The 11,370-nt window shown below is 62.0% G+C and overlaps 1 protein-coding gene across 2 annotated transcripts in view; it reads right to left on the bottom strand.

Annotated features, from left to right (window-relative positions):
* Window positions 1–280: 280 nt before the first annotated feature.
* The window catches only part of FIBCD1 (fibrinogen C domain containing 1), a 30,040-nt gene continuing 18,950 nt past the window's right edge, over window positions 281–11,370 (bottom strand). For both annotated transcript variants that reach the window (XM_059412171.1, XM_059412172.1), the window contains 3 exons: window positions 5,048–5,144; window positions 1,057–1,236; window positions 281–605 (listed from right to left, as the gene is read on the bottom strand). In XM_059412171.1, coding sequence (XP_059268154.1) covers window positions 346–605; window positions 1,057–1,236; window positions 5,048–5,144 — 537 coding nt within the window. In that variant the 3' untranslated portion in view covers window positions 281–345. The remainder of the gene's footprint in view (window positions 606–1,056; window positions 1,237–5,047; window positions 5,145–11,370) is intronic.

The raw sequence follows: 11,370 nt of genomic DNA, 5'->3' as shown, positions 1-11,370 counted from the left end.
GGGTTTGGACCAGCCAAGTAGAGGGGCCGGCCGGAGTGCCCGGAGGACTGCTGGCCGAGGGAAATCAAGACTCTTACCCCAGGAGCCAAAGTCTGGGCAGGCAAGATTTGGGGCTGTTAAGTGGGCCCTGCCCCAGGTCAGCAGAGGTCAGCTGGGGGGCGGGGACAGGACAGAGGTAAGGTGCAGCCCCTCCAATGTGACAGCAGGTCAGAGGAGAGGTAGGGTAGGGTCGGGCCGGGGATGGGGAGGGGTGAGGGGTTGGGAGTGGCGCAGGGTAGGGTTGGGCGGGGGATGAGGGGTGAGTGGGCAGGGGTGGCGCGGGTGGAGGGCGGGCGCCACGCCCATCTAGCGGTCCTCACGGACCGGCCGGATCTTCATCTCCGAGAACTTGAGCGAGTACTGCCAGCCCGTCCAGGAGGACCACTCGATGCCGTCGGCGTAGGAGGCGTGTGCGCCGCGCAGGTACTGCCCGTTGAGGTTGGACGTGTGGCAGTTGCGGTACCACCAGGCGCCGCGGTAGAAGGCGGCGCAGTTGTTCTCCGAGTGGTCGCTGTCACGGTCCTTGGTGGTGAACCTCATGCCGCCGTGTTTCAGGAGGGAGTCCCCTGCGTGGAGGCGCACACGTGCAGGCGTGTGTCCCGGGGACTCCCAGACATGCAGACCCTCACCCGGGCATGTGCACGCACGTCTGTCCCGACACACCATGGTGTCTGTGTGGCTCGCGGGTCCGCATGGGGCCACCTTGAGGGTCCATGGTCTATCCCTGGGTCCTGGCGGTCTCTGTTTCCCCTCCCCCCCTTTCATACACTCCCTGTCCTGGCCATGCCTCCCCTTGAGAAGAGAAACCCAGCCCAGAGGGGTGCGGCCACCCCACTTGACAGGTCCAGCAGAACCCAAGCCCCAGGCATCCTGATTCCCGGCTCGGGGCTCACTTTGCTCATCTGCAGAATGGGTGAACGACTCGGGTCCTGCCGTTTCATGCTGTTGGGGTGAGGGCCAGGCGGGACTTGAAGGAGGAAGCCAGAAGTGCCAGACCCCTGTGGCCTGGGATCCTACCTGCCGTGCCCGAGTAGTCGGCCACGGTGAGCGGGTACCCGTCTTCCTCGGGGTCCACGGAGAACAAGCCCACTGCAAAGCTCCCATAGCGGGCATAGGCTGTGCCGTTGTCGAAGTCCTCCAGGTCCACGTGGAGCTCGTACGTGGCCTGCGTGGTCAGGGCGTGGATCCTCCTGAGCCCTAGAGTGGGGGGGAAATGGCTGAAGTCGGGGGGCTTACAAGGGGACCCCCACAGAGGGAACTGAGGAGACCCAAGAGCCCAGTTCACGCGGCTGGCGACAGGAAGGTTTGCGCCGTCAGCCCCGGGCTGTGTCTCTCCTCCGGCCGGCCTGTGTTTGGCAAGAAACTGAGGACTCACCGTTTCTCTGTTTGCTTTAAGTCATTTCCAAATGTTTGAGCGGAAGGTTAGTAGAAAGACGGCAGGAGTCCGAAGGAACGTGGAAAATCTGGGTTGAGGGTGACAGCACCTCTTACCCTCACTCCCACTCTGGGCTCCAGCCGGAAGGGATCTGGTGCTTGTATGCACTGCCCTGAACCTGGCCTCTGAGTCTTTGCACATGCTGTTCCCTCTGCCCAGGACACTTTTCCCTACTCATCCCGGTTGGGTTTTGTTCGTGCTCAGGACTCAGCTCAGGAAGGCTGCCTGGCCTCCTGCCTGGATTGAGGACCTCTGCCCGCCGGGAGCTCCCCCTCTCCATGTTTCTCATTCTGTGTCCCCACTGCCTGTTTCCTTGTCTGCTCCCCCCGCCCCATACACAGCGTGGAAGCTCACGACTAACTCCCAGCATCGGAGTGCGGCTCGGTACACAGTAGGCACTCAACAAATGCTGGCTTAGCGGCTGAGCAGCGGAAGGCGGGGTCTGAGTCTCCTGCTGGCTCCAGGGCCCGGCCCCCGCGCCCCAGCGTCCCTCGCCCTCTCTCCCTCCCTCACACGCTCACGTTCAAGGTGCTTCCCTGCCAGTTTGATTACCTCTTGATTAAGAGGGCGTTTAATTAAAATTACAAGTTATCAGCATCTAGTGACATTTCATCAGCCTCTCCCTCCTGAGCTCCAGACACCCCGCAGGAGGGTCAGGGTATAATAGTGCAAGCTAAGGGGGCGAGAAGACCGAGCGGCCCCTTCCCCATCCAGGCCAGAGGGAAGCCTCAGGCCCACGGTCCAGGGCCAGCACTAAGGAGAGCCACCCTGAGCAGTGAGTGGCCTTGTCCGAGGCAGACCCCACCCAGGCTCTCCAGGCAGCATCCCCCATCCCCGCCCCGTCCTACTTTCCCAGGACCGGGATTTGAGAGCAGAAGGGTCTCATCCCCCTGCCTCTGTCTGCTCATCCTTGGGCTCCCCCTCTGGGGGCACCAGCGTGCACCCCAGCTTGGGCACCTGTGCCCCCGGCCTTCCGGGGCCGAGGTGAGGGGCCACGAGGGCTCCACATGCTGTAAAGGGCAGGCCGGGGGACAGTGATGACAACTGCCCACCCGCTGGACGGCCCTCGCAAATGCCAGCCACCGTTCCGAGCGCTTCACGTGGCGTAATGAATCCAGTGGAATTAGAATGAGTCCAATTTAATTAAAGAATCCCTGTACAGCTCTTAGAACAGGGCCTGGCCCACTGCACACATTATCCAGGTGTTTGCTGCTGCTGTTGGGATCAGCGAGGCAGGGGCCCTGTTGTCGCTGCCTGACGGCCGAGCCTGGGGCACAGGGAGGTTAAGGGACAGGCTCGGGTCACACAGCTGGGGAGTGGCAGAGCTGGGATTTCAACCCAGGCAGACCTGCCTGGACTCCTTGCTCTTACTCAGTTCTCGTCCAAGACAAACAGTCCGATCCAGGGAGAGGGCAAGAGGGACACCAGCCCAGCAGGAACACTTGAAGATTCCAGATTCCTTTCCCCCACTGAGTGGCTGCTGGGGCCCAAAGGCCCACCATTAGCACGCCGTTCCTCCGGGCAAAGCCGTGCTCCTCCCCGTGCCCAGGAGGGGCCCCTGGCAGGGTGCCCTGAAGGAGGGGCAGGGTGGGGCCCCGAGGGTCCTCTGCTGTCTTCACCCTTCTTCCCACAAAGGCCACCTCCTGCTCTCCCTCTCTCTTCACTTCTTGCGTCTCTCCAACCCCCCTGCTTTGCTGGGCTCCTGGATGCTGAGCTGAGATCGGACCCCACCCCCATCAGAGCTGGAGGGACAGGGAGCTGGTGGGTTAAAATGGAGAGGAAAAATACTTAGACCCCCAGACCTCTCCCCTCCCCCCCGAAAAACTCCCAGATGGATTAAAGATCTGAACCTAACACAAACACTCAAAAACATTAAAAAAATAAAAAGGAGACATCTTTGTAAAACTGGGAGGGAAAAGCAGAGCCTAAAACCCAGAGGACATGAAGGAAAAGATGGGCAAACATCGGCTACATCAAATTTTAAATGTCTAGGAAATAAGCAATAATTTTACAAAAAAAAAAAAAGAGAGAGAGAGAGACTGAAAGACAGATGACAGAAGTAAATACATATCATGGGCACCTGACAAAGAATCAATAACCTTAATATATAAAGAGCTCCCATAACTCAATAGGAAAAGACAAAACACTAGGTGGGAAGGTGAGAGGGGAGCATGGAAAGGCAGAGGGAGGGAACGGCCAGGGGAGTTGAGGCTTGAGTTGACATTCTCCTCAGGGCTCCCTGTCTGCCGGGAGCTAATCAAGGCCCCGCTTAAATGCTTCCTCCCGCACCTTCCGTGGCCGCTGATAGATTTCAATTAAGATGCGGTGAGTGGCGGAGTCACCAACACTGGTCCAAGGAGGTGGGTGGTGATGCGGAAACAGGGCCCCCACCGGGCCACCCTCTCCCCATCTGACACACCCACCCAGGTGGGCGGCAGGGGAGGGGTCTTCCCCCCCAGAAGGTCCTCTCCCGCAGCCCCTCCCCTGCCCCTGCTCTCACTCGTGCAGTTCAGGGTGTAGTTTAAAGCTTCTGAATCCTGCTCAGGTTCCCTCCATCCCAAGACTCACATACACACCTCTCGTTCTGGGTCTCGCTTTGCTCCCCCATAAAAGGGGAGGACAATGCAGGCCCAGCCACCATCTTAGGGTAGGTGCGAGGTGTCAGGGTCGAAGTCTACAGAATGGGCTTGGCATACAGGAGGTGCCTGCTAAATAGAGACTTGGGGTAATAAAGTTCTGTAGCTGGTCCCTGCCTGGTAACGGGACACTGGCGGGCGGGGCAGGGGGGTGGCCAGGACAGAGAGGGTCCTGCCCTCGTGGGTCCCTCGGGGAGAAGGACATTAGGCCAATGGACACTGTAGATCACCACCCAGGTACCTCTGGCCAGGGGGGCAAGTAGTCACAGACCTGGTCCCACCCCTGGGACTGACCCCGTCTTTCCCCCAGAAATTCCCCTGAAACTCCTACAGGCCTAGGACCTTCCTGACCCCCACCTGGGAGCCCAGCCCTCCAGACGGGGCTCCCCACCAGCCACAGGCCTCACACCTTCGTTCCCACCTCCTCTACCTCCTGCCTCAGCCCTGCGGGGGGGCGCTCCCAGATACCTGGCTGTGGGGACGTCAAAGTGGGGCCCTGTGCTGTGGGGTGGATGAGCCCATTAACGTGGGGTGGGTCCAAGGCTGTGGGTTTTACTTTATTTCATAAAGTGTATTTATTTACATCCTCTCTACACCCAAGCTGAGGCTCGAACTCAGGACCCCGAGATCAAGAGACCCACGCTGCTCCGACTGAGCCAGCCAGATGCCCCGATTTTAACGTATTAAAAATATCAATGGGGTGACTGCCAATGGGGGCACAGGGCTTCTTTTTGGGGTGGAGAAGATGTTCTGGAATTAGGTAAGGGCGAGGGTCACCCAACTCTGTGAATGTACTACAAACCCCCGAATCGTGCTTTAAGACGGTGAATGCTATAGACAGACTAAAAAAACCCAGACCAGGTGGGGAGGGCGTGTTCCCGCGGGCTGCGGTGCCCGGACACACAGCAGCCCGCCCTGCTGGTGTCCCAGCTCTCACCTAGCCAGTGCTCCCCCGTGAGCTTGCCGAAGCCGTCCCGGTACGCTTCCCAGCCTCGGAAGAAGTTCACGGAGCCGTCCTCCCGGCGCTGGAACACCTGCGAAGGACGGAGAGCTGGTGTCTGCCCTCCCGGGACCCCAACCCCAACACGTGTCCCCTGCTCCACTCGCTCCTTTCGGCCGCCTGCCTGCTTGGGGCGGTCGTGGGGCCTGGAGCAGAGCAGGGACTCAAGGACCTCACGATGGCCCCAGGCAGGACTGACTAAATGCCCCCAGACCTCCCCAAAACGTCCCCCCAGGAAGGAATCACGGTGGACGGGGCTGGAGTAAACACGGCTTCTAGGCTCACCTCGGCTGCCTCACTTGTGGGACCTGGGACTGGTCCCAACCCCGGCTTCGGCCTCACTTTCCCTACAGGCCAAATAAGAAGGGTGGGGAAGGGCCCTAATACCTCTTCCCAGGTCGAAACAAAACTGGGCAAAAATCCATTCTCGAGTTTTGAAGAACCGAAAACACAACGCGCGCCCAGGCCCGGCCTCCGGAGCTCCATCTCGCGAAACAAGGCTGGTGGAGTCGCGCACAGCCTCCCCAGAGAAGCGGCCCCGGCGGAGGGGGGGACCAGTGGGGGCCTGGGGGACCGGAGCCCCAGCCGCTTCCGGGGGTGGGCACGGGAGTCCACAGCCCGCAGGGATCTGACTCCGGACCAACGAGCAGCCGCGCTGCGTCTGTAACTCATGTTAATAACGTCCGCGAGTTGGGAGTCAGGAATCCCATCGGTTAAATTGCTTTGAAATAAGTGCCACGCTGGGCCAGGCCCGAGCTGCCGCGAGTGTTTACAGGATCCGCTGACAGTCCTGTTCCCGGCTGCCCCGTTCCAGCTCGTTCTGTGTAACAAGCCTTTTCCTCGCTCATGTGCCGAGGCAGCACCGGCGCCCCCACCCGCCCCCTCCATCTGTGCCCACGAGCCAGGCGGTAGAGATCGGGCTGCGAGCTGCCGCTTTCCTGACGAAGCAGCCTGATTTCAGTCGCCCGGAACCGTCCTCCGCCGGGAGCTCGGCCTCCTGCTCAGCACGGGTCCCCGGGGACCCCGATCTCGGTCACAGCCTTTGCTCTGCTGTGACGTCAGGGAGTGGCCGGCCTCCCGTCCCTCCTGTCCCACGTCGCAGACCTGGCCAGGCCCCGATGGGTGCAAGTGCTCCGCAGGGACTAGATGGGGAAGGAAGTTCGATCGGGCTCCGAGAGATCTGAGAGGTGCTGGGAAGAGGTATTGACGGCCCGATTGGGACCCTGAGCACGTGCCCTTTGAAAGGCTTAATCCTGGCAGAAGTGCAGGCGCTCCCCGGAGAAGTCTCGAGAAGGCAGCAGGCGGCAGGAGCCTGTTTCTGCCGGAGGGGGAGAGAGGCGGGGGGCCGGGGAGGGTGGGGGGGCGACAGTCAGGACCTGGGCCCTGCGGCTTAGAGCGCCGGCCACTGGCCCACCTCTCTGTCCTTGGGGGGTCACAGCGGCACCTCCCCTGTGGGCCCTGGCGGTCCACTGAGAAGACACTCAGGGCCAGGCACACAGCTGGTGCTCAGCGCGCGCCGGCTGCAGGAGAACGACAGCACCGAGCCCCAGGCCAGGCCGGGGGTCTCCCCTCCACCCCTCCCTGTCAGCCCCGGTCCCAGGAACACCCTGCTCTTCCTTCCAGACTCGGGCCTTACGCACATCCACCCTGAGCCGCCTGGGAGCCCACCCGGTGCCTCCATCATCCATTCAGATGCGCCAGAGATCCTCTCCCTTAGGGCAGAGGGACACAGGGGACCCCCCCACCCCAACCAGATGGGAAGCAGGACCGCTCTACAACGTGGGGACAGTGGATATGACCGGCACGGCCGGCTGCTGGAGGGGAGTCCAGGGTGGGCCTGGAGGGGGGCAGGGTCCTGACCACAAGTGTGGCCGTGTGGCCTGGGGACATCACTCCTCCCCTCTTGGCCTCGTTGGTCCTCACTCGCTAACAAGCCAGGCCTGTCCTCCCAGGGCCCCAGGGAAGGATAAATGGCACTGCTGTTAGGGGGGTGGTCTGCTGGGCTTTGGGCACAGGCAGGGTGTAAGCCCTGGAAGATGAGACAGACGGACCGAGTGCTCAAGGTGGGCTGCTGTGCACAGTTGGCCATGGCTGATGCCGGGGCCGAGTCCCTCTCACTGAGTCCCTCTCACGTTCTTACTCACGGAATCCATACCCCAACCCTGTTCTCCACCCCCTCATCCTCAGAGTAGACAGAAGCTCGGACACCAGCCGGAAGTCGGGGGGGCAGTGAGCATGGGGGGGTCGGACCCACCCCTCACGCCCGCAGCTGAAGGCCAGGCTGGACACCAGCAGCCAATGTCCCCCCTCAACGTCATTCTCATTTGCCACTGACCAGCCCCAGGAGGTGCCTCCTTGTCCCCCCGCCAGGGCTTTTAAGCCGACCTCTGACTTCTGTCCGCCCCTCTCTCCCCTGCCAGGAACAGGCCAGGGCCCGGCTGGGGCTCAGCCTGGGTGCGTGATCAGCGGGTGAGAGCTCAGGATTTGGGGGCTGCCCGGGGCGCCCCCCCCGCCTCTCTCTCGCCCCAGGGACAGTACGCCTCAAGCAACCACGAGGGGAGACGCTCCCAATGAGATGATTTGAGTCTACACCCGCTGAGAAGCCACCACGACTGTGCGCCCATGTGAGCGTGTTCACCCGTGACCCGTGAGCCACCCCGGGAATGGCCCAGATACCTCCATGAAGACGCTTTGCAGAAGCGGCACTTAGACTTGATGCCCAGGATCCCAGGAGAGGCAGGTGACATCATGGCACACACACTCACAGATGTTCGTATTGGAGACAAATCTTCCTGCACTGACACTTGCCCTTTGAGATACGGCTCTCTGGATGCTGCCGGCCTTCACCGTGGGCCTTCCTGCCTCCTGGGCTGAGTGACAGCGGGAGCCGGCCCGGCCGGGATCTCGGGCAAGGCCCCCCGGGCCCGCCCGCAAGCCAGTCCCTGCTCAGTGTGGCCCACGGTGTCCAAGGGCCCTCGAAGCCACAGACCGGCTGCCAGTTCTCCAACGTTTGCAGGAGTCGGCTCTCTCTGACTCAGAGGCCCAGGCTGGGCCACAGCTGGACCTCTGGGACGCTGGCTGGACGGATGTCACCAAGCAGAAGGCCTTCAATTACAGAGCAAGGGTCAGCCAGACAGGAAGGCGGAAGAGGGAGCAAGCACAGGACGGAGGGAGCCACTTCCCGGCCACCTGTCCTAAAAGAACATGAATCCCACTTAGGCCAAAAAAAATCAGGGGGGTGGGCAGAAAGAGGTAGGGAAACAAAAGAATGCCTTTGGAGGCTCAAATCTTCACGGGCCCGGCTCCCGGGCGTCTCCCTTGGGTTTCAGCAGCAAAGTGACCGAGGCAGGATGCCAGCCACCGGCCGGCCGCTCGAGCAGGTGGCACGTAGGAAGACAGACAGAGCGTGTTTTCTTGATGCGGCTTCTCAAAAGCCAGTGCCTGTCGCCCGGCGTGTCTTCCAAGTACTGCTTGGGGGCTCTGCCAAGGGAGGGCTGGGCCCACATGGTCCCGCAGATGGTGCCGGGCGGTTCCAAAGGAAGGAGCGGCAGCATTTTGGGCGGTGGCAAGCTGGGGGGTGGGGGAGCAGAGTGGCCGATGGTCCCGCGTTTGTCCGCCGGGCTCCAGGGGCCCGTCTTGTGCTCCACGTCTCTGGGTCACGTCTCTGCCGGGACCCCCTCCTCGGATGGGCCCTGTTGGACTGGCTCCTTGTCTGCCGTGGGGCTAAGAGCCAGAGGCACATCCTGGACGCCCCAGCCTGGCTCCGTGGTCTCCCCAGCCCAGAGGGCTCTGTGCTCCCATTTGGCGAATGAGCAGGCCAAGTGCTCGAGGTGGGGTGACCACTGCAGAGCGGGGACACCCTCAGTGCTGAGGGGGTGTGCCTTGCGTCCCCAGGCCTGTAAGCCCACTCGGCCCTCAGCGCAGCTGAGCTGGGCCAGCCCCAGGAAGTGCCCTTGGGTGGCCCCTGGGAGACCAAGTCTCATGGGGATTTCCAGCAACAGGCCACGTGTCCTCCTAAGTCTGGGCTTCTCTCTTCTGCAGAATGAAAAGCTTGCTGCTCCAGGCCCTGTGTGCCAAGCCTGGGCTCCTAGGTTGACTCAGGCCCTCAGAAAGCTCACAGCCTCGGGAGAGGAGGACACAGAAGCCAGCAGTCACAGGGCTGGGCAGCTCCTAACGTGGCCTGCTCCTTCTGTGCCTATGCCTGTTCTCTTACTATCAAATGGGTCATACGAGCTCCGACCCACAAAGACTCGGTCATGGTTACCAGCGCTGAGGGGATGCATATTAGTCCAAAATGGTGACAACTGTTGGTACATTTGCTGGGAGCTCAGAGGGGGTTGGGGCCTCTGCTGGGGTGGGCTCCAGGGGGGCTGCCTGGAGTAGGAGACAATCAACTGAACTGCTTATTGAGCAGGGCCTTGGCAGGTGGTCAGAGAGGCCAAGAGATGGACGCTCGCTGGGTGGGTCCAAACCCTATGAGATGGGAAGGGAGTGTCTCTGCCTCTTCAAGAGTCCCCAGGAGGCAGCATCTGGGACCTTCCCAATACTCGGATGAAGCTGCTGACGAAATCCCTTGCAGGCAGATCTTGTGGGTTGTGCAGCTTCGGGGTCCACCAGCCCCCAGACCTCCTGCGCAGGCGAGTCTGGGCCGGGCAGGGGCAGGGCGTTGCGGCCAAGGCGGATTCTTGTTTCTAAGGAACAAAGAACTTGGACGGGCCATGTAGTCCTTCAAAGGCGGCCGCTGCGGAGGCTCTGCCCACTTTCCCAGGCGGCCGTGGTTCCTCGAATCCTTTCTGGGCACCTCTGGGCCGTGCCCCCAGGGTGCTCCCCGGGCTTGCTGGCAGGAGCACAGGTGCAGAAGGCCCCAGATTTCGAATCTCAGCTCTGCCTCTCGCGGGCCGTGTGACCTCCGACGAGTCACAGCCCCCCTTCCAAGCCTCAGTTTCCCTCTCTGTAAAGAGGAGCCAGCAGCAGTCCCCTCGCCACCCCTGCCGGGCTGCAGGAAAACGCGCCGTGAAGAAGCAGCGGCAACAGGGCGCACACAGTAGGTCTAACCAACGTCCCCTCCCTCCCCTTCAGAGCCAGCTGCCAAGCCCAGAAGGAAGCAGTCCTCCTTGTTTTTGACTGCAAATGGTACCCCCGGGCTTGGCGCCCCGCCATGCTTCCCGGCTTGGCAGTCGGTGCCTGCCGGCTCCCGGCAAACGGTGCTCGGAGCTGCCATTTATCAGATGCTGAGCTCCCCGGCGAGTCCCGCGCGTGCTGCCCTGTTTTACGTTAAAAGTTTACAAAATCCAAACTGCTCTGGGCGGAGGCAAGCTCTCTCCGAGCACACCGGTCGAGGGGACGTGGGGCTGTCGTGGGGCTGTCGTCTTGCTCATGCATGAGGGCATATAGCCCCAAAGACCCCCCAGGGCAGCGGGGAGCCGGTGCCGAGCCGCGCCGCGGCTTGGGGACACCGTGACCCGCTGATGTCGGCAGCAAGGACAGGCTGAAGCCTCAGCCCGCATAGGGACGAGGGTCCCACCGCCCGGCTGTCCAGCCTCCCCGGCTGGGCGGCCCGGGAAGCTTTTCATCTCTCCCAGAGCCTGATCCCACCGCCAGGCTGGCAGTGGCTCCTTTGATGTTTTGCAAGTGAGGGAGGGATTCTCCTCCCCGCCTGGGGAGCCAGGCGGGGAGGGACCGTTTCTCTCACAGCGAAGCCAATTAGCAGCATATCTGAGCCGCTGACCTCGCGACAGTAACGCGCCTGGCAGAGCGTGCGGCCACCGTGCAGAACGGGGCGTGGGCCGCTCAGCTCACGGTGCTGGGAGCAGGCGACGGGCGCCGTGAATCCCAGTGGGGGCGCAGAGCCAGATCGATCCCACGGCGGGTTCCTGCCGCCGAGATGCTGACCTGGACCTGATTTCCGTGACCCCAGAGGTAATTATGCAAAGGCGAGGGAGGGGACCAGCAATCAGGCCTGGTGACAGAAGTGCTGTGAGCAGATGTCGGCGGGGGGCAAGGCTGTGCCTCGGGGCAGAGAGGCAGGGAAGTTGGGGGGGGGGGGGGGGCCGTCTGCAGAAGCCCAGCAGAACCCTCCTCTGACCACGTGAAACCCACACCATCCCCTGCAAGGCGTCCGCACAAGCCACAAGGGCCACATTGGAGGCTGAATGTGGAAGGGGGCGCCCCAAGAGGGGATGTGACCTTCCAGCCTCACGCGGCCCGCTGGGAGGTGAGGTGAGCTGGAAACAGCCAGCTCCACCCCACGCATCGCCTTC

The sequence above is a fragment of the Mustela nigripes genome, chromosome 9, assembly GCF_022355385.1.
Source record: "Mustela nigripes isolate SB6536 chromosome 9, MUSNIG.SB6536, whole genome shotgun sequence".
Lineage (NCBI taxonomy): Eukaryota > Metazoa > Chordata > Mammalia > Carnivora > Mustelidae > Mustela > Mustela nigripes.
This window is presented reverse-complemented; position numbering and strand designations above follow the sequence as displayed.